The sequence below is a fragment of the Syngnathus acus genome, chromosome 8 (genome assembly GCF_901709675.1).
Source record: "Syngnathus acus chromosome 8, fSynAcu1.2, whole genome shotgun sequence".
NCBI lineage: Eukaryota > Metazoa > Chordata > Actinopteri > Syngnathiformes > Syngnathidae > Syngnathus > Syngnathus acus.
In genome coordinates this window covers 2,529,920-2,556,126 of record NC_051093.1, presented here as the reverse complement: position 1 = coordinate 2,556,126, position 26,207 = coordinate 2,529,920, and the positions used below count along the sequence as shown (strand labels likewise).

Here is a 26,207-nt window from a genome sequence, read left to right as displayed (position 1 = left end):
GCGCTTGACATAAATTGCTGAGTCAAAGCTACAAGTGCCGCAAGGTCGCTCAAGGTGAGTTTGAGTAATGAGGATTGATGTGGCAGGTGAGCGCGAGAGAATGGCGCAATGACAATTACCAGGTTGCAAATGTCAGGGGGATTAGCATCACATTTTTCAGTCAGCTCTTGGCACTTTCTGTTTATCCCGTGCAGGCGAGGGGAGAAATTGCACGGAGCGCGGAATGCAGCCAAGGCAACGATAGTGAGAGCAAACTTTTTCAAGTTTTCTCCCACTCACGTTTCAAAACATGCAACATCCTCAGCGTTAACCAGAACAATCCAGGAGAGAACAAGTTGTCCTCTACTGTTTGAAGCTTGATAAAATGTCCCTTTAGTCATCATTTTTGTCCAAGATGGCCAAGTGTTGGAGCGCTGCCAGCTGCCTGCACTTATGAAGACAAGCGGCTTAACGACATTTGGAGACTGAACGAGTCCTTGTGGAAACGACGTGAGAATCACTTAGTCACCGTTTGTTTTCCCGTTTTAAATGGAGAAGCTCAACTTGGCATCTTGGCTGAGAGCGGGAAGACGAGTTTGCAAACCAGTCCCAAATGTCCGTATTTCAATCCGGAGGCATCTCTTTGGGTGTTCACTTTCTTTTTTTAAACCCTTCGGCCTTCTGGTCCTTATAAGCCAGGGGTGTCAAACTGATTTTTTTTCACGGGCCGCATTGTAGTCATAGCTTCTTTCGGAGGGCCATTATGACTGTCAACCCAAATAAATGTATGAACACCTCATATTATATACAGTAAAAGCTACAAAACAAACTGACAAATAACTCGTTTTCAAATCAGACGAGTAAAAACTGGTCAAATATTTTTTAAAAAAAGATATTAAAAGTGAAGACAATTTGCAGTTCTAGTAATGACATGAATTTGATGCACAATTTGTCTTCGCGGGCCACATAAAATGATGTGGCGGGCCGCAACTGGCCCCCGGGCCTTGAGTTTGATACCTGTCTTATAAGCCTTTCACCATCAAAGTTGTTAATTTTTTAATTTGATTTCTGCGTGTTAAAGTGGACCTCCAAATTTGAGCTAAAGCCAGACAAAGTACACATGTAAAGGAATGGCGAGACCAGGGTTTGAAGCTTTAAGACCCGATACTTAATGCTAGCTGTAATTAAATGTTGGGAGGGGGGTGGGGCAAACAAATGCCATTGTGTAAGGGGTTTGTTGACTCATGTCTTGATTCACATGATCTCTAACCAGACTTTTGTTCGCAGTCATTAATCCTGGCCCGCCAGTGACGACACCCGCCTTGAGTGGGAAAAATTTTAACCAGACCAGTTGGAATCGACCTGACAGAATTAGTCCTTGATGGGTCACCCACCCCGAGAGGACGATTCCCAGAGAGAGCGGAGTCAAGGGCAAACCTGTTGATCGGAGCTACAGTCGGACCTGTAGCAGAACGCCTCCGAGCGATAGTCATGACGCATTCGACGGCGACGGGAGGGGAGAAAGAAAAGTGTCCGTGGAGTTGCAGAGCGTCCGGGAGGGAGGGGGGAATACACGGAGAGGAGGGAGGCGAGCGTAGAGGAGGGAGGGCGAAGAATAAATCCGTACTCCGTAATCATTAGAGCTCACAAGCCCTTCCTGTGACACGCTGCCGCCGTGTTGCTGTCAGGATTGCGAGAGCCCTGCTGATGCTGGACAGCGGGGCACAGGTGGGACGGGGGGCCGAGAGAGAAACCAAAGACGGGACAGGAAGTAAGGCATCAAGACCCCCCCCACCAAAAAACAGTTGAAAGGAATCTTCCCAAGTCAGACGGCGGTCTTGCTCACATCTGTCCCCCGCACCGTCGCCATCTGTCCGGCTCGCTTTGATGGAGCTGGAGCGACGGGGGAGGGCGAGGAGGGGAGGCTGGACGACGGGGAGCGGGGGTCACCCTGAAGCATCAGCCTGAGAAGGACAGGTGTCCCTACACCAAGATGGAGTACCGCTCAGAGGAGGATTTGTTTTGCTAAGTTCCTGGCAGCTCTTTGCAGGTCTGTTTCCCTTCCAAGCATCCGAGCCAAGACTGGAATTGTTTTTCCCCTGGAGGTGGCCGAACAGCTTTCAAATAAAAACCTTTGAGTGCTCAGAGCACCCGGGGACCTTTTACCTGCAATCTCTTCCTTGAGCCACATGTCTCACCTTCCCAAGCGGACTATTTAGCCAAAAGTGAGTGTGAAGAGCCACCATGTGTTAATTTGCACGCTGTGATATCGCTCCATCACGCCGCATCACCCCCCCGGCCCCCACCTCCCCTTTCTCTCCTCCTCAGCAGCCAGAGATAATGTGACCTTCTGCCAAAATGCTGGAAACCATGCCACCACCGTCACAGCGGGCTCCTCTGTTGCTGCTACTCAAATAGACTCAAACAAGTGCAGGAGGAGGAAAACGAAGACGCCGGAAAGGGCGAAGGATAGAGAGAGAGAGAGAGAGCCAGCCAGACAGGCGAATTAAGCGGAGGCTCAAGGAGAGGAATGAGCGCTGACAGTTCCGGGCTGGATGAGGATCGCCGACACAGGTAAGAACCTTCTCTTGAAGAGATGCACTTCAGAAAGTCACATGGAAATTTAAGTTGTGGAGGAATTCGAGTCCTCTGCAGGGAATCGGACATCCTGCAGATTCTGTGCGCAAACTGTTGCTGTAACTTAGCGGGTGGCCGGCGGCGCCGGTGGTCAGAAGTAGATCGATGAGTCACCGTAAACAGTCGGAGCAGTTCATTGAGTGCCAAGAGGCACTTTGTCACCATGTGAGAGCATCCCGTGAAGCTTGAAGGCTCCGCTCCGCCACTTGTGGCTCCTGACAAGCTCTCAGCAGGAGCAGCAATCGATAGCAAAGCGCCGCCGTTGGTCACCAGACTAATTGATCCGAACACTGAAAGCTTGGTTAAGGTGGCACAATATGACAGATCTAAATTTGGAAGGAACTTCAAATATTAATGAAGTTGAAGCTGATGAGTGTTTGCTGAATGCAAAGCAACTCAGAGACACAAGTTGACCCGGTTTGAGTTGTTCCAGTACTGCTTAAATCCTGTAGGTGCCAGTAGCGTGCGTTTCGAACACTCGCCAATGACTAAAGAAGAAGGCACTGACACTAAAAATTGTCTCTCGGCAAACTTGTTCGCGGGTTTTTGCTAATTTGAGGATTTCGGGTGTCGTTGCAGAATTTAATGTCACGTTTGCAAGTGTAACATTTTAATTTAACACAGACACATTTTGAAAGGCTGCAATTGGCTGGCAACCGGTTCAGGGTGTCCCCCGCCTACTGCCCGATGACAGCTGGGATAGGCTCCAGCAAGCGACCCCCGTGGGGATACAGCGGTACAGTAAATGGATGGATGGATGGATGGATGGATGGACGTTTTGAAAGGCCTTGCAGGGAGGGCGTCGTGGGCGGTGCAGTGCCCCTAAAGTTTTGAGAAACGTGAGGAGGAGAATATTTTTTTTCCGTTCATAAAACAATTTGGTGTCCTCCGTTCAATCCCGACATGGATGACCTGTGAAAGCCACACAGATTATTCGTCAAATCCTCTGTGGTGAAAAACAAAGTGAAAGCCGAGAAGGATGCTGCCGAAGCACTAACTCAAATGACAAGGCGCTAATGAAACGGGGATAAAATACGACTTGTTTCACCTGAGTATGAAGAGGGCGTGTAAACAGAGGCGGGGCACTCCGGCAGCTGACGAATGGCTCATCATTACGCCTCTTCGAGCATGGCGCCCGTCCGGCAAAATTTGCCAATGTGTGTAAACACACCTTCAATGCTGATCGTGTAGCAGGTTTGGAGGTGGGGCGGTGTGATACCACCAAAGGGGGGGACATGTTGTCAAGTGTCAGGTCGAGCTTTCTGGCCTCGCCGGAGTTTATGGCCGCGCTCACGGGCACGCTCGAGTTCCCGGCCCATTGAAATTCAGAGCGCGGCATCGCTCGCACCTCCTCCAACGCAGTGTCCCCGCTGAGAACCAAATCCGACACGCCACAGGCTGAGGAGGGAGGGGAGGGGGGGAGGGATGGTTAACAGGCATCTCCATCATTGTTCTGGTCGCCGAGCGTCACGGCTCGCTCCCTGCCAGCTTTGTAATGGCGGCCAACAGAGTCAACAAATTCAGACCCGGTTTGATGTCAACGTGAAACTTGGTAGACGTGACAGTCACAAGAAGAAGTCTCATTATAGTTGAGAAGAGCTCTGACGTCAACTCGATTTGTCCCAAAATAAATTTGACTCCACCAAGTCAGGTGAAAATCGGCTTTGGAATTTTGAGAGGAAATCCCTCAGACGGGAGAAACGCATGAGACTCCATTTCACCGGCTGCCGTTTGAAAATAAAGAAATAAAGAAATAATTCAAAATACAGAATTACTCGCTCGCTCTGACACAGATTAAGACAAAAGTGGTCTGCTCATATGTGGATTACTGGCCGTGTGTGCGCGCGTGTGCGTGTCTGGGGTCACTTGCATGTGTGCAAGCAGCCGTCCAGTCGGCGGTGACAGCTGCACCGGCGACAGGGGGGCGGAGAGACGGCAGGGTGGGCCGGCTCTCCGCTTCTGGACGGGCAGCCACCCTATCAGATTAACACTGGCCTTACACTTATCTCCGCTACGTAAACACAACATGGCCGCCGGCGGCAGGTCAAAGTGGGAGTATTCATATCGCCATGGGCGAGCGCCAGGTTCGGGCCGCTAAGCTTCAGGTAAACATCAAAGCAACGTGTTAGCGGGGAAATGGATTACGCTGAGCGCGATAATCCGCAGCCAACAAACACGTCGGCGCGCAATCTGTTCAATGGGCCACAAAAGAGGCGGCTCGTCTTTCTTTGTCTTTGGCTCGTCTTTCTCGGAGACTCGCGAAAGCCCTACACGGCCCGAGCAGCCTCCAAAGGAATCAAAATGAATATTTACGGGAGCAAAGCCCCCAGCGCCGCACGCGCGCACATCACCGGCCTTTATTGGCACTCGTAAAGATCACATTTTGCTTGATTTCAGCCCGGGCCGACCGGCTTAGATCCAATAACACTAAATTGCATCTTGTCCGCTTAATGAAGAGGCACGTTGCGCTTTGTGCGTCGTGGCCGAGGTGCCCCCAGCCGACGTCTTAATGGCTTTGATTAAAAGCGCAAAGCGGCCTCTCGCCGGTGTTAGGAGGTCTTCTAATGAATTAAGAACACAAACGATAAGATGGCCGCGAGATATGCCGGCGATGAACCCAGAGGGACTTTTGCATTTTTCGGATTGTAAAACGAGTTGACTCTGATCAGACGGCGCTGTGATGTCACGGAAGGGGGAAAAATGATGCAATTTATGCCTTACTGTCATAAAATTTGGTAAAGATGTCAGGAAAATGTCTGTTAAAAGACCCGGGAAGTCTGCCATGATGGTTTTTGGGCCATTTCCAGTTTCCCCCTTCAAAGATCAAATCCTCGTAGCAATGGTGTCTGATTGCTCCTCGATTTGAATTACGTTTACAAGACCAGTGAGTGACGCTAAATTGCCACTTTTTTCACGACCTGCTATAAAACAAACCGACTGAAATATAGAACTTTCAAACGCGATTAATTTCCCTTCATTCCGATTGTAAATCTAAACAATCCGGAGGTTGAACAATGTCGTCATCATCCTCAAAGCGGAATAGGAGCAAACGGCGTTGCAAAGGTACTTTTGGTTTTAGGCTGTCTGCGTTAAAGAGCAACAAGATATCGATGACGAAGGACCCGGCCAGCCGCCGATCCGCGATCAATCAGGTAGCAGAAGGGGCGACAGGTGTGCATTGTTAAAATGACTGCGGCGCGGGCCCGATGCCCGGAATATAAAAGACGCCATTAAAGACGAGGCGCGGCGGCGATGACACGCCAGAAAGCCTTTTTCCCGCCGCAGCTTCACATTAACGATCTGGATCGGGACTTGACAGCGCCGCCGCGACTCATCGACCGATGGCGCTGGTGTTTTGTCGCCGACATCAGATAAAGAAATAGACAAGTTGAAAGGAGAGGGTCACCATAATAGATGGCTGAGCTTTGCGGGGAAACAAACGACAGAATACCAAGTAGCAGCGCTCGCGTGCGCCGAATGGAGCAAGCGAAGCAAAGCGCTGAACGGCTCTCGTGTTCTCGGCCAATCGGAGGCCATGTCGAGAAAGCTTCCTGTCACTCGTCTGTCGAGAAAAATCGCTTCCGACTGGGGCTTGTTTCTTTGAATTCCCTCGTACGTGTTGGAATTAGCATAACAAAAAAAAAAAATGGCTGACTTCCTGTTGCCTTTCCTGCAACACCATCGACTCGTTCACCCAGTTTTGTCTCAACTGCTGAAAATAATCATCTGGAACATTCAGATCGTCTATTTGTCACACTTTCACGCCCAGCAATGTTTGGTTTTGGCCAAAACCTTCAAGCGCTAAAATTAGCCCCGTAATGGCTTCCCAAGGCCACCTTGTGATTTTCTCCTCAATTGTCCAATTCACATTTCCAGCGGGAACGGTTGTCCATATTTTGCTTATCCAAAATCTTCCATTTCCACGTCCAGCTATCAGTCCAGCTCCATAAATGTACGTAACAGTCAAAGGCCTCGGCAGTCATTTTCCCTTCGGTCTTTATCGACGTGCTTTGAATGGACGAGACAATATCGTCGCTCCTTCCAAGCATTGTGAGGAAATATGTCCTCTGATTACATTTTCCCGACTCATTTTTTATCCACAGGCAATGATGCAAGAGAGCGCTCCATCTGATACGTGGCGAAGCTGTGTCACATTTCCGCAGGGGGAAACGTCCAATCGGTCAGCGACATAATGCGTGTTGGCGGTATTGTACAAAATACGGCTCAAGAAGCACGGACAGACACAAAGCTGAAACAAACGAGTGTTGTCCTTGCAATTTTCTCTGATTGCTATCAAATTCGACCCCGAAATCAAGGAAGACTTGAGTCGCAATTTGACCTTGATTCGGACTTGACTAAAAAAAAAAAAAAAGGGTGAGCTGTGGTGCCACATCCAAATATACTTGAGATTATTTTAAAAATGTTGTTTGTCTCCTTGTCGCTCAATTTAACTTTGCCTGCAGGACAGATTGGATCAACATCAAATAAGCCAAATATAATTACAACCAAGAAGGATTAGATCATTCTAAAAAAGAAGAAAAGAAAAAAAAAAGGAAATATTAGCATTCGTGTCAGGAAACGATTTCATCTCTTCAAGGAAACAACCTTTTGTCCTTCCTATTTTTATCGTGACTAAAGAGACACACGTCTGTTGGTTTTCACTCATCACAAATAAATGGCAAAGATGTTTCCTCAGCCTAACAGCACACCCTCCATCTTTTTTTTTTTTTTTTGTTCATTTTGTCCATTTGCCAACGCTGACTTTCATGAAGTGTCGCTCGCTGTCAAAGCGTGAAATTTGTGCGGCGGGGCGGCGAGATGAAAGCACAACCAAGCGACCACTTCCATCTATTTCAGTCCCGGGTTCGTGACGGACAAAATGGCGGCACCGGCGCCGGTCATGCATCTCGACTTTCCAAAAGGGATGTCCCGGCTGACTTTTGACCCCCCGTCAGGCTTCATGAACGTGTTTTTTATTAAATTTTTTAGGGCAGTGCTTCTCAGCCACAGTTTGGAATTTACTATCAATGATTTTGCAGGGATGCGCGTAAACATAATCAAACATTTCTGCATTTAAAAGCTCGAGCGTAAAACTCGATATAGCAGGAGCATGTTTAGCAAAGTATTGCCATCATTGTCTTTGCGGTCACGTCACACACCGGCACGCTCCTAAAAGACGTCCAACATGCATGGGACGGTGTCCATGCGACGCCTTACACGTGATCCTCCGTAAATCATCTGCTAACCTGATTAGCCGTCACCGCGGGGGAGCGAGTGAACACAATGATATTAGCTCGTGTTTTGCCTGCGACGGTACCGTAATGCCTTTGGAGGGGAGGGGCACAAACAAAGATCACATACGTGGTCAACATGCTTAAAAGCACGCGGCCATGAAACAGCTGAAACACAACGAGCCCATGGTAAAAACCTGTGATGCGCGAGAAACGATTTTTTTTCCGATAATTTGCTGCTTCTCCAAACCGATACCGACAAGCAATACCTTAATTTTGTATACGCCGCACTTTACATCATTTTAGATCCATTATTAAATAATTTTTTAAAATGTTGTTTAGCCTGTGAAGTTCTGATTGACAGAGCGGGAAAGTCGAAGGTTCTGCGCAATGACATGATCCACGTTTCAGCTGCGACAGCACGGCAATCGTTTGCGGGTTAATGCTTTTGACGGGCGAGCGTGCGACGTGGTCCAAATGCTTAAAAGGCTGCCGACCTTGCACGCGCTCAATCAAGACAGCCAAACGCGGCAAGGTCGAACACGGATGCGGAATTAAACCAAACAGGGAATGAGTCATCAATAACTCGCTGACAAGAGCTCATCGTCGCCAAGCGCGCATCGCATAATTACAGTTGACTTTGACGGGGCAATTTTTTTTTTTTTTGAGCGGTGAGACATGAGGCCCAGATTGTCACAACGGTGAACCAGTTTTGTTGCTCATGACTCCAAAAAATATTTACAATATACTCTCTTTGGTGTTGTTGGAGTTTAGTTGGGGACCTTCTCTGCCACGTCTTCTTGCACTCAATTACCTTCCGTGCAGCGCTCGCCAAATCTCCTGCGCTACAATCAAGCCGCGGGGCTGTGACGCTTGACGGGGATTACCGAGGGATTACAATATGGTCCCCCCACCGGGACGCCATTACATGCCGGGTCGCATCTCTAATGGGGGAACCGGCGTGCCGCGCTCCCTCAGGGCCGCCTGACGCCGCCCGACGCCACGTTGACATTGCGGGCGTTCTGCCGACGTCCCCGACAACGCTGCAATCCGAGTTTTCAAAGCAGTAAATTACGTTAGCTAGCGCTGGAAAATCCAGTCCATTAGCAAGGTCGCACAAAGAGCTGGGATTAGTGTGAAGGCCAACTTGGTTGGCCCTTTCAGGAGAGTCATTTCGATGAGGAGCCACCGACGGGGAATCAAAACAAATGTTTGCTGCCAGCGATTGTAGACATTTGTGTTTCTCGAGCTCCCGGGGCGCACCGGGGGTCTGCCAGGAATATCACTTCATTTTCTGAACCACTATACGAACTTGATTTTGATAAAAACATGTAATACATACAATACAAATAATAATAATAAACTTATAAACATTTTATTTACATAAAATTACGAGTTTATGATTCTGGCAAAAAAATTCTTTCCTTGTAAACTTTTTCCGGAGAAATTTCAACTTTGTTCTTCCAAAATAATGAATTTATTATACTATAATGACTTTTCAATTTCATGGGGTATTTAGGGTAACACGCGGCCATTAGATTTAATTGGCGTTTTGATCATTTGGAAGAAAGTTTCCTTTGGAAGCCAAAAAGTTTGAGGACTTGTGGTAACGATGTCAGTTCATGACAAGCAGACCGTTGGCAGATTAAGTTTGAAAAATTAAGCAACAGCCTCAAGCGTAATGTCACGAGAGAGAGTGGGCTGGCATGGGGGGGGGGGGGCACAAATCCTCTTGTTCTCCATTTGTTGCATTAAACACTGGCCACCATCTGTTGTGTTGGAACGCACAGCACAACAGCAGCGAGGCGGCAGATGCCACCCTAAGAGCCCCGGTCATCTGCCCCACGCCGCCGCACGCCGCCCCACACTCTAAAAATACGGCGCTGAGCCGCCGTTAATGGCCACAACAAGCGGCAGCGGGCCTCTAAAATAAGACAACGAGCTGCGATGTGGATTACTGCGTATTTGCGCAACATACCACAGAAGGGTCCACTTTATGCTTTAACTGACTTTGGAGTGGGCGGGACCAAAGGAAAAACAATCCCGCAGTGTTGAGAACCAATAAAGTAAAAAATGTGTCTGTCGACTCCTTCCTGCAGGCAGTAGGTGACTGAGATGGGCGTTCGCTTGAGCGCCTCCTTGTGGTGGCCTCCGCCGTCGCTGCCGCTGCTGCTGCTGTTGCTCGCTAGCGCCGCCCCCCGCTGCTCCGCCCGGCCCTTCGGGCTCCCGACGCCCGCCGTGAACGTGGCGGTGGTCTTCAGTGGCTCGGCCTACCAGTCAGAGATCAAGGGGCGGCTGAGTCGTGAGAACTTCATGGACCTGCCTCTGGAGGTCAACCCCATCACTGTGCTGGTGAACAACACCAACCCCCGAGCGCTGCTCACCCGCATCTGCGACACGCTGGCCGCTAACCGCGTCCACGGCGTGGTCTTTGAGGACAACGTGGGCTCCGAGGCCGTGGCCCAGATCCTGGACTTCATCTCCGCTCAGACCGGCGTGCCCATCGTGGGGATCAGCGGAGGCTCCGCCGTCGTCTTGCCGTACAAGGTCAGAGCCGCCGTGTTGTGTCCATGTCAGAACTCAAGAAGTACAACTCAGACTTGAACTCTCTTTATGAACCCAACATCATCCTTCCATCACATGAGGTCGAGAGTCCACCTCAGGGAATGTTTGGCTCAAAATAACAAAATAAGGGCGAGACAGCTCATTCTATCCGGTTCACTCCACAGTCCAAATTGAACCCAAATAACGCCGCGGCGCATTGATAACCTCAAGCTAAAATAACAGCAGAAAGTAGAAGGTCTATGTGAGGGCAAGCAGAAAGTCCAGGTCACAACGAGCCCTCGCTTGGTTCAGGGCTCGACACGAAGCCTATCTCCACAACCGGGCCTTTCTAAAAGTCAAACAGAACTTGAATGACACGTCATGACACACATGAGTGGATTGCAGCTCTGTTTATTTGCTCTGAACCTGCCGAGGTTTTTCTGACCTTTGTTTTTGTCAGGAAAGACCCGACCGCCGATCAATCTTGCCGTCGAGTCGCTTTTACGCCGGCAATTTGCCGAGGCAAACTTTTTCAAACGGCTCTCAAGTCAACCCTCTTATCGCAAAGGAACCAAAACTCAAATTCTCTTGATGTGAGTGCACCCAAAGACACGGTCAAGGTGAATTAGCAGCCTTAAGACAGGATGAAATAATAGCTAATTACCTCGCGTCCGGTCCTCTGAGTGCTAATTAGCAGATCCAAAATGGACATCAGAGCGTTCCAATCTGTCATCTTTACATGACTTTGCGTGCCGCCGGACAACTTTACAGGGTCAAAATGTTTGGTGGATTCACTTGTGCTCAAGTTAAAAAACACAAGGTGTTTTAAATTTAGCCATCATCAACCAAGTGTAATCCTCTGAGAATAAAGTTAGCTTTGGAAGCTGCCTTCAGACTTGAAGAACACCAAACAATTGGTTTCTACGCGGCGCCACAAACCTGTTTGCACACCAATGATTGAAGTCTAAGTGGAAAAGTAAGGCGGCTAAGCGCGGGAGTCCACATGTAATCCTTTCAAAATGGCTTCGGTGTCACCAACATTTCCTCTCCTTCCATTTCTTTGTCCGTGAAATGTTTTGTGTTCCCTCAATCTAACGAGCTGTCCGTGGCTCCGGAGTGGCAATTTGTTGCGTCGTCGCAGCTTGTCGTATTTACGATACCGGCAGCACATGATGTCATGAATAATTTAGAGCAAAACGTGGCTGTCGACTTCAGCTCGTTTCGCTTGAATCGAACGCTCCCGATTGGATTTGCTCCCATTTGCTTCACCCCTGCAGGACCCCATTTTGCGTACAAGAAAGCCGCATTTCTACTTTCTTGAAAAAAAAATATATTATCACTGCAGGCCGCTCTCTTGTGCAGAACGGATGAGTGAATCGTTTGACATTAGCTTGACCTTGTCCTGGCGCCGGCCTCTGGGGTGCCATGCCTCTGAGCCGCTAATGCTTCCCATCCCTCACCTCCGTTCTTAACGTCTCTCTTCCAGGTGCGACCCGCTCGGAATACATTAGCACGCAAACCGGCGTATTAAGACCCGGGCGCGCTGGCCGTTAAGATGAAATAGGAGCGCTCGGCGCTCATTAGCCGCAGAGCGACGCTAACTGCGGACGGCCGGGCGGATACATCATGTGGTGTTGCGTTTAAAGTGGCTTCACCCATATTGTGATTTTACTTTGCCCTGCGCTTTCAAGGGTCAAGGGAGGAAACGTTCAATTTTGATCATTTTGCTGTCGCTATGTTTATTCTGCTCCAATTCGGAGCGTGCCTACAGTTGCTAATTCCAGGTTGCCAAACGAGCAGGCAATCGTGCGTCCGCTTCTAGTTGCCGGGCGGGATCCAGGTGACGTAGGCCAAGCAGGACGCCGGAGTGGGTCCATATGTCGCGGCAGCCGGAAGTCACATGACAGAAAAACAGGCGGCTCCAGCCATGTTGATTCGTTGCTCTGCTTTGAATCTTCTCCAAGCCAACTGATACCAAGCTCCACTTTCCTTTGGCTTGTTTTGGACGCAATCCCGAGACTATTAATAGACCCGAGTCACCTTCAGCCAAATTGGAGTGTTTCAGTGCAGGTAGCGACTCCATATGGCTCCTGTTAAGACTTGTCAGAGTGCCGTTTGCACATAGCGCTGTTTGCTAAGAGCGGCGTTTGGCCCTCTCCCGTCAACAGCTGTTTGCAGATAATCGCCGCTTCGCCGCTCTTGTCGAACCCTCATCAGGTCCGACAGCTGCTAATCTCGCGGCCCGCCGAGCTCCTTCGCATGCTAGTCGATGTTTCCAAAGAGAGCCTTGGCGTGAAACCTCGGGAGGTGGGCGCCCAAGAAGTCTCCCGCCGAGCACCGGCTAAGATCGATCCAGAGGATGAAAAGAACTTCAATGAACTTTTTTTTTTTTTTTTGCCACTGTAAATGTAATCCGAGCGCCGAGATGCTAAGCTCTCCACTCAACGGTTTTAATCGTCTTTAGGACTGCCGACTATTACTCTGCTACCGGACTATGGAATTATGTTCATAATCTTGATGGTTTTGATAAAAGGTCTCGCAGAACTCGGTACCACTTGAAATCAACCGGTAGACGTCAGAATCCGGGAATCCCCCGCTGAAAAGCAAAGCGTAGCGGACGTGCTAGCACTCAACTCTGACAAAGAGTCACGTTCTGACCCGCCAGGCGAATATAGTGACACCCCGCACGGCGCTGTCGTCTCACTCAAGCGTTTCACCGATAACTGAAATTCATTTACTGGACTGGCACGCTGGGAAGATATAAATACGGCGCTTTTAATTAAGCAAAGATGAATGAAGAGCCAAGATAATGTTCCTATTTTCCAGTTTGCTTTCACTTTTAAGACATAAAGGCGCAATCGAGTAGAACGATAAAGTGACTTTGGGAAAGTGTCCCCTGACATTCTTCAAATAAAATATTTCAGCGTAGGAACAATTTTAACACTGACAGCAGTCAGAGTTGCAAGCTAAGCTAGCACACTCGCACGGCATCGATGATTGTATTTCTCTCCGGTGGCACTTGAAAGGGAGCGAGAGAGAACTAAGCGGTTTTTCCCACAGCCCAGCAGAGTGGAGCAAGTGGGTGGATTTAGTCGTGACGTCGGGACTCATAAGATGCTCATACATCATCGGGCGGCCTTTCAAGGACGCCGAGGAGTCAGGCGGAACAAGATCACAGACCTGCCACCAGTCTCGGGGTACTTGACCCCACTCCAATTGTGAGGACCCCCCGCTCACAAGAGTGCTTTAATTCCCCCGGGGAGAAGAAGGTCAAGATCATCCCACAGCTTTGAGAACCCGACCGGGAAAGTCCATCACTAAAGAGGCACAAACGGGGTTTTGCGATCTGCCCATGATTCAGAATCAAATTGCATCATTGCGCAATAGCTGCTCGGTTCAAGCAAACGCTCATCTCGGCCTTGAGACAATGGACCAAAAAAAAAAAAAAATTGTGTTCAAACCAGATCAGGTCACAAAGGCGGTTTCATGATATCCAAACAGTAAAAAAAAAAAATTAATAAAATAAAATAAATTAAAAAAGAACAACCTCAAAATTAAGTTTCATGATATTTAAACGGTAAAAAAATAATAAAATAAAATACATAAATAAACAACAACCTAAAAATTAAGTTTCATGATATCCAAATGGTAAGAAAATAATTAATAAAATAAAATAAATAAATAAACAACAACCTAAAAAAATCAATATATAAAAATAAAAAAGTATATTTTAGTAAACGCTGAGACAATTTCTCCTTGAGTCAGCCACATATTCGCAGTCTAACTCTGGACTTGGTAGAAAATTCATCAGGCCTGTCAACTTCGTTTAGGCCGGTCACCGGTGTGTGCCGCCGTCTTAACGAGGCGCTGGTGGATTTGTTCGTAGAAATTAGCAGCGACGGGGAACGGCCCGCTTAAATCAGCTAATATAGAACTCAGAACTTGCTTGGCTCAAAGGTCGTCTTCCATTTGCACTGTTTTTAAACAAAATGTTTTGTGTAAATTGTAACTTGTGACTGAGCAAGATTGGATGACTTCACTCGAAATGTAGCGTCGCAGGGGCTCGGCTTGCTTGATCCCCCCCACAAGGTTCTGATTTTGGCCTGAAGGTTAAATCTTTACAATTACACAACTTCTGGCACCAACTTTGAAAGTGATTCCACCAGCAGCACCGTCTCCGTGTCGGATCTGAAATTCTGTCAAAGAGGTTTCGTTTCAGTCATGTTACTTTTCAGTGGAGAGTCCCCCACCAAGGTCACAGATGAAAAAAAGAAAACGAAGACCTGCCTGCCTGCCTTCCGCACAGATGGCAGCGTTTCCTCGTCTGCATTTGCAAATATGCGGAGGCTGCCCGGCCAAGTGAGACACGTGCTTGAGGTGATGAATGAGTCTGGAGCTTCCAGAAGCACTTGGGCACGTCTGAACGGCCGGCCGAGAGTGACTTAGAAGATGACGGAGAGCTTCCCGCTGGCTCGATGTTACGCAACACAAACCGAGTGTTTATTTGATGAACAGGGACTGCATTAACCACCGAATGAATATCCAAGTGGTGGGGCGTCACCATCTTTGCATCTCTGCCATCTTGGTGACCCTCGTGTGATTTCCTCCCCACAGGGCGAGGGTTCCAACTTCCTGCAGCTGGGCTCGTCTATCGAGCAGCAGATCAACGGCGTGTTCAAGGTGATGGAGGAGTACAACTGGGACAGCTTTGTGGTGGTCACCAGCCTGTACCCGGGCTACGAGGCCTACGTGGACTACGTCAAGGCCTACATCGACAGCAGCTACTTCATATGGGAGCTGCAGGACGTGCTGACCTTCGACATGTCGGCCGACTCCTCCAACGATATGCGGGCGCGGCGGCTGCTGCAGCAAATCGACGCCCAGGTGCTGTTGCTTTACTGTTCCCACGAGGAGGCCCGCTACCTCTTCAGCATGGCGGCCGAGGCCGGGCTGGTGGGGCCGGGCTACATCTGGATTCTCCCGAGCCTGGCGGTGGGCAACCCTGACGTGCCGCCGCCCGACAGCTTCCCGGTGGGACTCATCAGCATCATCAGCGACCGCTGGAGGCTGAGCCTGAGGAAGCGGGTGCGCGACGGCGTGGCCATCGTGGTCAAGGGCGTGCAGAGCTACCGCAAGCAGAGGGGTTTTTTGCCCGAGGCCCACAACGACTGCCACAATCCCGTCAAGACCTCCGCCACCAACGACACGGTCTTCAGGTAAGCGCCGGAGACCTGAAGCGATACAATCAAGGCATTAGCACAAAAACATTTAGCTTCTTGTCACTGACTCCTTCTTTGAATGCTTCCGAAGGGGACGCGGCTTCGTCTTTCTTGACCGCCTGACCATAATTCAAAATTCCACTGTCGCGCTTTACTCACCGACGAGAGCCTCGATCGAATCGGCGAAGGCCTTTTGGGAAACCGAGACACTCGTCCGCATCAAATTGCGGTAAACCGAGCGAATCTCCGCGAATGGGCGCCAACACCAAGTCATAAATTTGCAATGAAAGTGCGGCGAGGTGTTTATTTATGTACCAAGTCATTCAGGGATCAGAGAGGGAGGGCCACCTCTTCTCGGGGAAGGCCTCATTCATATGCGTGTTTTGGATGGAGTCTCTGCCAGCGTGACACCCAATGAGATTTCAAGCGGGGAAAGGATCAAGGAGGGGCAGTGAATTGATTGACTCCACCGGGGAAACATAACCGGCTCCACTCGGGTGATATTTCCTGCTAATACATTTTGGCAGATGAACTTAAATTATTTTTGGTGGTCTATCTTTTATTTGCCCGACATTTGGGGGAGTTTGGGAGTCAAGACTTCCTGAAAGCGCATTTGACATCTGGAGACGCCACGTTCATTTATTTATCCGGGACTATTTGGTGCGCCGTGACAGATTTATGGCCACTGTCAGTCGGCTAAACTGCGTCTTCGCCCGCCGCCATCCATCTCGTCGCGCCTCCGAGACGACCGCGCGATGGAGTGTTAGGGCGAGTCGCTGCTGACATACAGGTGCGGCAAGTGTCTGTTGAGAGCAGATCGTTAGACTGATCAAGAATTTTGGGAAGATGGAAAAAATGCTTTCCGAGGAGGCAAAGTCAGAAAATATGATTTTAGTATTCAAACAAGGTTATTTGGGGACACTGGCAGCGGTCGGGTTGCTAATGGAACACTCGTCTGGTGTCATCAGCGGAGGCGAGACAACTCGTGTGAGGCCAAACTGTCCGTGAAAAAAATAAAAGTGGAAACGATAGAACATTATCCCGGACTTTGATTCCACGATGATGGCTCTCAAAATAACCCAGCGGGCACAATTTGAAGGTGGATCGGACAGAACAAAGCTCTAACCCTTCTTGCACATCAAACACGAACAAGCCTTCTTACTCTTCTGGCCGCCTTGCTGTCGGGAGAATGAATCAGTTAACCTGCCAATTGGATTAAGGCAGATTAGCCGACTGAGGCGCACTTTCATCACCTCCGCCGGAGTACGAGAGCGACGCCGCGGGTACGATTTAACGGCAAGTGGTGAAAACGAGCAATCAAAAAAGAACCCAAAATCTCTTTCAGAACCCAAACCTACTTGTTTATTTTAATATTTAATCTTCAAATTTAATCTAGAGGAAGCGGCTAAAATGACTTTTTTGTTTTTGTCAGACACATGCTGAACGTGAGCTGGGAGCAGAACGACTTCTCCTTCAACGCCAACGGCTACCTGGTCAACCCGGCAATGAACATCATCTCTCTGGACCGGGAGAGGCAGTGGGACAAGGTCACATGACGTTAGAACCGGGCTCTCTCCTTAGCGCTTGATTTACAGTGTTAATTGCCGCACCAATTAGCCGGCGTTTTACAAGCAGCTTTTAGTGGCATCTAAATTCTGCCGCATTTTGGCAGCTCACTTTCGAGGAAGCCTCAGCAAGCGTGATCCGTGCCTACGGAAAAAAACGCAGGAACGCGTCGCTTCTCATCTCGGTGTATTTTGCAGCCGTTTGAAATTCCACCGGACTCGATTGAGAGACACCGAGGTAAATAGCGAAGCAGATCGGCGTGACCGATGGCAAACATCCGCAGAGGATGATGTGTTTGCTCGCCCTTTTCCCATCGCTTCCTCCCGATTTCTCTTCATCGAGCGAGAGTTGCCGGCCTAAAGTTGCCGGCTCAGTTCGTCCCCTCCTTGCGAAAGGAAGAAATCAAATCAATTTCCTCTCAAGTGTCCGCAAACGGCAGCCAGGTCCTGGATGAGCGATAACGGCGGCGGCAAAAAATTGGGGCCGGCTGCATTAAGATGGCAGATTGTGATAAAAGAATGTTCGGCCGGCGCATGCTCAGCACTTTCATCTCGCGCTCATTGCTCACATGTGTCGCTACTTTAAAAGTGAAGCTGATTTATTGATCTCAAATTCCAGGTGGGAGTGTACGAGATGAACATCCTCCAGATGAGGTACCCGGTGTGGCCCCGCTACGGCTCCTACCTGGAGCCCGTGTCTGACTACAGGCACCTCACGGTGGCCACGCTGGAGGAGCGTCCCTTTGTCATCGTGGAGGCCGTGGACCCGCTGACCGGAACCTGCGTCAGCAACACCGTGCCGTGCAGACGACAGTCCAACAAGACCGAAACGTAAGCGGACGCCAAAACAATCGTCACCAGAGTAAAAGAATCAAACTAACAAAAAGGAGCTTTAGTTCCTTCCTGTAACCGGATCGCGCCGCTCAAAAGCGGAACCATGGGGGAAAATATTTCTTCATGATGAACAATTTGGGGAGTTGCTGATAAACATCCTCAAACGGATGAGCGAATCCCCAGTCGGGAATCCGATCAACAAGCCTTTTCACAGTCAGCTAATTAGCGACCCGATGAGACCGCCGCTTGGAATCTCCGCCAGCATTCCGGCGCGCTAACGTGGCCCGCTTAATTGATTTCTTATCACACGCGTCAGCGCGCAAGATGGAGAGCCTCGTCTCCTGCCGTTTGCGTCATATCACTCACGTGGAGGCGCGAGGCCCGCCGGACAGATCCCGAGATGGACCCTTTGTTGTTATCCGTCGCTTGACGGGAACGGAAGCCGCCCGCCAACGTGGTGTCAGACAAGTCGGCGGCGGATGTGAGTCAGCGGAGCGATCCGCATGTTTGAAAAGGAGGAAAGGCTGAAATGACTTTCCGGCGGAATACAGGAGGGCGCCTGCAGTTTTCGGGCCGCTGGCCAAGCGCTCATGTTTGAAGTGTGGCTTCCGCGGACGTGGTGCTCATACAAACAATCCGCCAAAAAAAAAATGGCGGGGTTCGGGTTTCGGGCCTGGGTGTGGGTCGGTGCGCAGTTGTCGAGTATCAACACGTTTATTTGTCAGCTAATGGCGCCGACTCGAAGGTGATAAAAGACAGCAGGCGAGGTCAATACTCGGGCGCGCTCGCACGTGCCGCAATCAATCGACGGCCAAGTAAAAGATTTCCCACGCTGGTAACGAGCCTCGTTCATCACGTTCGACGTTTGGGTTCTCGCCGCAGCATCGTGGGCCACACAGAGCCGTACACCAAACTGTGCTGCAAAGGTTTCTGCATCGACATCCTCAAGAAGCTGTCGCGCAACATCAAGTTCTCCTACGACCTCTACCTCGTCACCAACGGCAAGCACGGCAAGCTGGTGCGCGGCATCTGGAACGGCATGATCGGAGAGGTAATTGTTGGAAAGAAAAGTCAAAATGTTCAACTATTCTATGAAACTAATTTATGTCAGCGTCAAAGAACTCCTTTTATCAAACTCGTAAGTTTATTTCAACATTGCTCCTTAGCACAACCATGGGACAACGTGGTGGCACAGCACTACTTTTGTCTAAATGAAAATCTTCAATTTACTTCAAGATAGATTTCGGGGCCCAATGTGCCACAAGATGACGGCAAAGCACTACTTCTTGTCCCCCTAACAGGTATTCTACAAGCGTGCAGACATGGCCATCGGCTCGCTGACCATCAACGAAGAACGCTCGGAGATTATCGACTTCTCTGTGCCGTTCGTGGAGACGGGCATCAGTGTCATGGTGGCCAGGAGTAATGGCACCGTCTCGCCATCTGCCTTCTTAGGTCAGACAAAGGAATTGGATTTGATAGAGTATATTTCGAGTTTTTTGTTTATATTTTGGTTGCACTCGCAGAGCCGTACAGTCCGGCCGTGTGGGTGATGATGTTCGTCATGTGCCTCACCGTGGTCGCCATTACCGTCTTCGTCTTTGAATACTGCAGTCCGGTGGGCTACAACCGCAGCCTGGTGACAGCCAAAGGTCAGCCAGCCGCCCCCCTCTTCACTTAATCACTTACAAAATCAATAGATAAAAGTTTTATATTGGTTCTGAATTTTACCCCAAGTACTGCCTACAGAAATACTTAAGTATCACCAACATGACTGACATTAAAATACAGTAGCATAGTAGACCTAAGTGTTCAGTGGAGTTATTCCTTTACTTAGCACTAGAGGGAGCCGGCAAGCCACACTTTGACCGAAGCGTTTGTCACCCATGCGCAGATCCCGGCGGTCCCACCTTCACCATCGGCAAGTCGGTGTGGCTTCTTTGGGGAATCGTCTTCAACAACTCAGTGCCCATCGAGAACCCCAAAGGCACCACCAGCAAGATCATGGTGCTGGTGTGGGCTTTCTTTGCCGTCATCTTCCTGGCGTCCTACACGGCCAACCTGGCCGCCTTCATGATCCAGGAGCAGTACATCGACACTGTGTCCGGGCTCAGCGACAAGAAGGTAAAGAGCGTGGCTGTGAGGTGGACTTCCAAGCGGGGTGGGCGGAGTTTGCTGAACGGGGCGGGGCCTCTTGTAGTTCCAGAAGCCTCAGGAGCAGTACCCTCCGTTTCGCTTCGGCACGGTGCCCAACGGCAGCACGGAGCGCAACATCCGCAGCAACTACCCCGAGATGCACTCGCACATGGTCAAGTACAACCAGAAGGGGGTGGAGGATGCCCTAAACAGCCTCAAGACCGGGTAGGTGTCGGCCTCGAGGAACTTCCCGACTGGAGCGCCGCCGCCAACTTACGTGCTCTTTGCGATGGCCGCCGCCAGGAAACTGGACGCCTTCATCTACGACGCCGCTGTGCTCAACTACATGGCGGGAAAAGACGAGGGCTGCAAACTGGTCACCATCGGCAGCGGCAAAGTCTTCGCCACCACAGGCTACGGCATCGCTCTGCAGAAGGACTCCCGCTGGAAGAGGCCCATCGACCTGGCCCTGTTGCAGTTCTTGGCCGACGGTAAGCGCCACCCATGACTCCTTCGGCCCGATCCAGATGTGTGTGATCTTGCGTGGCAGGCGACACCCAGAAGCTGCAGACGGTGTGGCTGACGGGCATCTGCCGCAACGAGAAGAAGGAGGTGATGAGCAGCAAGCTGGACATCGACAACATGGCGGGTGTCTTCTACATGCTGCTGGTGGCCATGGGCCTCAGTCTGCTGGTCTTCGCCTGGGAGCATCTGCTCTACTGGAAGCTGCGCCACTCGCTACCAAAGTCCCAGCGCCTCGACTTCCTCCTGGCAATCAGCAGGGTATGTTTGCGACACCCCCACTTTTTACTGGAGGAATTCAAAAAGTCATTTTGGTCTCCAGAATGAAATGTGTGATCAAGTCTTGGCTAAGCTCAGTAAAGCGTCGCAGTGCAGTTGATAGCGGGCCAAACAAGCCTCTAAAAAAACAAAACAAAACAAAGTGGAGTAAAGCCAGATGAAAGCAATGAAATAAGTCCGACTGAAATATTGCGGGCGCTTGTGATCCGCCAGCACCTGCATTTAAATTGCCCGATTAACAGACGTGTGTGCGTTGGCCAAGCGGCGAGCAGCTCGTGTGAGGAAGTGCGAGCATCAGCACTTTTTCTTATCATCTGTCTCACTTGCACGCAAGTGTTTCAATGGTTTTGATGGCTCACTCGGACCACTTTTTACATCACATCGGGGAAAATCAAAGAACTTACAATGTCTTACTCAAGCTGGTTACTTCAAATGTCTCATAGTGGAACTATCGGCATCCCGGGTCAATTATGTCAAAAGGATCGGACTGGACAGGATAGTTCTGACTGTCATAAAACTTTTGTGTATGTGTGCGTGCAGGGCATTTACAGCTGCTTCAACGGTGTGGAGCAGACGGATCGCAACGGCAGCATCCAGAGCCCCGATGTCACCAGCAACTACTCGCAGGCTAACATGCTAAAGATGCTAAAGACGGCGAAGGACATGGTGTCGTCCGCCCGGGTGGAGAACTCCCTGGACAGCGCCACCAAGACCCTGGAGAGCTGGAGCCGGCGAGGGGCAGCGGCAGACAACGCCCGGGCCGGCCTCCCGCCCCGCGTGGCTGCCGACGTGGCGCACTGCCGCCTGCCCTACGTGACCAGCATCGCCGACAACCACATGCCCTACCCGGTGAGGAGCCGGACCCCAACCTTCCCCATCCACTACGGGGATGGCGCCGCCCAGCCCCTCCTGGACAAAACGCGGGTGATCACGCGACCCACACCAATGCGCTACACGCTCCCCGCCCGCAACAACCTCCTGGAGAGGACGCTGCCCATCTCCAGCCTCAGCAGCCCCCACCTCGCCATGCCCGACGTGTCGCCCAGCGCCCAGCCCCATCACGCCGGCCGGCTCTATGTGGAGAACCCGGTGCGCCACCCAGCATCACCTTTCGTCACCTACCGGGAAATGCAGGTTCCCGGCATCTATGTGGAGCATCGAGCCCCCCTGAGGAGGAAGCTGAGCTACCCGCCTGACTGCGGGGGCCGCAGGAGACGCAGCTACGTGCTCGAGTCCCCCGACCTGAGGTCGAGGGCCGACTACGACGAGCCGCGATCCTGCCTGGCCGAGCTCAGAGCCAACCAGCTGATGAAAAGCCACACCCCTTGCACCACCCCGGGACACTACCCGAGTACAGCCGCCAGCTGCAACTCCTGCATGAAGTCGTACCTGGAAGCCGAGATGGACAACGTCCCCCTGCTGGGCAAGGACAAACTCAACCGCAGAGCCTCTTTCCTTAAAGCTACCTGGGGCAACGAGCGCATCCGGCAGGTGGACGATACTAAGCCGTCCACCTCCGCCTCGCCCCGCCCCGCCGACGTGCCCGACCTATTCCCGCGGGTGGTGGTGCCGGCCGGCGCCAAGCCCCACAGGTTGTACGGCAGCCTGGGACACAATCTGTCCTGCTACCCGCTGGCCGCCGAGCCCGCCTACTTGGACCCAGCCCACATGGGCTCATACCCTTACAAGCAGAAACTCAAGTACGCCGACCCCACTCGGCTACCGTCGTACCGGGAGGCTGTCCTGCAGAACCCCGCCGCCCTGCGCCGCTCCTCGGCCACATTGGTGCACAGACACTACTCCACCTACCTGAACTCTTACTCGGACCTGCCGGTGTACGTCACGCCGCCGAGCCAGTTCTACAACAGCCCCAAAGACCTGTGCCACCTGTTGCCGTGCGCCACCCACTGCCCGGACCACGGCCCCGCCCGGCCCGTGGCCTACCAGAACAGTGTGTTCGGGGCCGAGCGGGACGAGCCCCTCTCGACTGGCAGGGCACGTCGGCAGGTGTTGGTGGCGCGCCGGGTCAACAGTCCGTTTGTGCCAAAACCCTGGGGGAGGGTCTCCAGCCTGGAGTCAGAAGTGTGACAAAGCAAAAAAAAAAAAAAAAATGAACGTGAGCACCACCAGTGTATTTTGAGAGCTCGCCTCTCGGTTCTCCGTGCAATAAAATCACAAGACACTGACTGCAGACTGGGACAAACCAGGAACAAAGTCTTTGGAAGCATTTAACAAGTTAACCTCTGTCATTTTGAAATGCTCCTACACTGGTACCTTGACTTACGAGTTTTTCAGGTAACAAGCAGTGTCTGAGTGGAGTCTCCGTTCTGCTTTTTATGGTTTTATACAAGACAGTGCTGTTTTCACTCAACAACAAAATTCAGCTTTTAGGGGACCTGGAACAGATTCATCAGAATTTCAGTCGTCATAATTGAATTGAAAACTGAGCACATTAAATCTCACTCTTAAGTCAAGGCGCCACTGTAGCTATATGTGTATAGATATATACAGTATATAACTTCACATTTGTTTTACTTTTCTAAAATGTTTCCAAGTTGAAATGTTTTTTTCTTTGCCATCACTATTATAGCGACCAATCTTCCGCTCACAAGGGAAACGTATATGAAAACGTGTAATGTGTATTTCCAATGTTACACTTCCCTTTAATAAACAACAAGGTCAACAGACATCCACTCAAGCGGCCATTTTGTTTGGGCTCTTTTCACACACTCGGAACACATCTACCAGGAGCTGACCCACAAAAAAAAGTCTCAGGGAGCCATATCCAAAACTGCACAAAAAGTAGTTTTCTTCACAGCAGCCCTTTTGGGGCAATTTTGCTCTTTTTCATGATTCTTTGACATTTTGCAAAATTGAGCACTCAAAGAGCGTTAACAGCACGTAATTTGGTGGACATGTCTATAATGACGCCTGGAGGATAAACGCTATAAAAGTGGATAAAATAGTTTGCCCTTAACTTTGTGTTCTCGGCAGACACGCTTCCCGCAGACAAGGTGTTAGTCAAGTGTTTCATCAAAATGCCCGCTCGGCTCCGTGTTGGCTCACGTCCACATTTACGCACACACACCGAGTGTGACCCTCATTAACTGGACAGCGGTGATGTGCGGACCCGCCGGTGCTTTGATGGATCCTTGAACTCTTGCTGGCCTGCAGAATTGACAACAAAACCACAGAGGATGGCGAGCAAATTGTGAGGAACGCTCTTTTTGATCTGTGGTTACCTATCATGAGATCATTAGCGGATTGTTTTGGTCTTTGCTGTTTAGAATGGTGAAGCTCCAGCGTGGCTCCTTGTTGACCTTCATGTGTCTTCTTCCATCATCATGTCCTGATCTCCCTTTTCTTTGCGAGCGTCCACAAGGGCAGCGTGAGCTCCTCTCATCACCTCCACGCCACCAGAGGAGTCATTAAGCTCACAAATTGCTGCTCTCCAGCTGATGTGACGCCGGACCGGCCAAGATGAAGGCAGACTCAAGTGCTCACGTCTTTTGGTAAATTGCTTCATTTTTGCGTCATTACTTCGAGGCCAAATTAATCGCTGATTTGAGAACTCAACTCCACAAGACAGTTTGACTTGGAAACATATAATTTGGTGGGTGTGTCTATCGCGAGTGGACCCACAAAAAAAATGGGGATTCAAATTAGGGTTTTGAACTCCGGTTAGGGTTAACCCTACATTGAAACCATGATTTTGAACATTCATCCCCTAAAGTGACTAACTTTGCAAATTGAAATTTGGTGGGCATGTTCATCAAAAGAAGACCCACAAAAAAAAGTGACAAAACACACAAGAGGTCTGCCATTTAGATTTAAAGCTATCTGTTTTGTTTTATTATCGCCATTTCCATTCCTCCTTAAGGGACAAACTGAGGAGTTTATTAAGTGAGCCATTATTAAGTGAATTGAAAAAGCGGGCCTATAACGTTCCAAAGCAGATCATGTAATCTCGTTGCTGTTTTGCGCTGATGGATGTTGCGAGTGCTCGTCCAGCGTTGAAGGCGTCTAATGGCCTCGCTTTTTGCTCCCGTTTGACTCTTTGATGATGAACTTGTTCTTCTTCCCCCATTACTCTTCATCACGTCTTTTGTTGAGCGATTGCCAAGGCGGCGGCCATCTGTCAGGATGCGTCCACTGCTGGCCCATCGGCAAAAATACGCATTTCACAAATTCTAGCTATGTGTTGTTTAGAAATAGGAATGGAACACAAGTTCAATCATTCATCTAAAACACATTCATGCTACGGGACTGCTACGTGAACATCCATCACTACGGTGACTTACTTCACTGCCTGGACACACACACGCACACACACAGGTAGGCCAGCTGTTGCAACGTGTGCTCGAGGTGCACCCTGCTGAGCGTCTGCCTTTGCCAAGTTAGGGAGGCCGCACACACGCCATTGATGATAACTGAGAATAACAGGTGGCTAGAAAGTCAGTCGTAATCCTGACAATGTCGACGATGATGACGTTAATGACGATGTCAATCATGACGCTGATGGCTTCGATGTCAACGATGTTGTTGCTAATGAACAATGATCGTGCTCATGACGATGATCGTCATGATACATTCGTGAGTACGACAATGACGCAAAGCACAACGGGAGATGGTAACTTTTTTCCAAATGTTCATGTCGACGAGTGTAACTTTATTCACAGCTGTCTGGACATAATGAAAGGAAATGACCCATGTTTCTTCTTTTCGTTCCGAGCACACAATCGTATCCTGCTGAACAGATAAGAAGAATCTCAAGCGTCCGCGTCCACCGGCTAATTTACTTGCTGGCTTTGCAACGGAAACGAGAATTGACTTTTGCGCACATTGATTAGTCCAGCATGCTCGTCTGCACACACGCACACACACACTCCCAACGTGGACAATTTTTACTCTGTGTTTCATCATCGCCGTCAGCATGTTTGCATCAGATTCCCCAGTGTATGTTTTATTAAGATTTCATTTTAAAGGATCCTGCATGCGCCTGTGAAAGTCCTGCGGCTGTAGTGGAAAATGAAAAAGGTTATCAGGACATCACGGACAATAAGAAAGTGTTCATGCGACACTGTTGGAAAGAGCCTTTTTTTTTTTTTACCATGAACATCCACAGGTGGCATGTGAGTCACTAACGCCGGATCACGCTGACTGATGTGCACAATGAACCTTGGCGGAGGCTCCAAACGTGAACTCTTCAAGGATTTCACGGCATGTGTGTGTGTGTGTGTGTGTGTGTGTGTGTGTGTGTG

General features: G+C 50.1%; 1 protein-coding gene across 2 annotated transcripts; it reads left to right on the top strand.

The window, feature by feature from the left end:
* The first annotated feature begins 1,551 nt into the window (after positions 1 to 1,551).
* On the top strand, positions 1,552 to 23,644 carry grin2ca (glutamate receptor, ionotropic, N-methyl D-aspartate 2Ca). Of its 2 annotated transcripts, XM_037256941.1 has the most exons (13): positions 1,552 to 2,553; positions 9,947 to 10,394; positions 15,006 to 15,607; positions 17,043 to 17,157; positions 17,795 to 18,006; positions 18,892 to 19,060; positions 19,311 to 19,464; positions 19,536 to 19,661; positions 19,904 to 20,133; positions 20,210 to 20,370; positions 20,449 to 20,636; positions 20,696 to 20,928; positions 21,487 to 23,034. In XM_037256941.1, the coding sequence occupies exons 2-13, from the start codon at positions 9,963 to 9,965 to the stop codon at positions 23,032 to 23,034; spliced, it is 4,170 nt and encodes a 1,389-aa protein (XP_037112836.1). In that variant the 5' UTR covers positions 1,552 to 2,553; positions 9,947 to 9,962. The 2 variants fall into 2 exon arrangements, with proteins under 2 accessions (XP_037112836.1, XP_037112837.1); XM_037256942.1 differs by lacking the exon at positions 1,552 to 2,553 and having other exon boundaries at positions 9,963 to 10,394; positions 21,487 to 23,644.
* Positions 23,645 to 26,207: the final 2,563 nt, after the last annotated feature.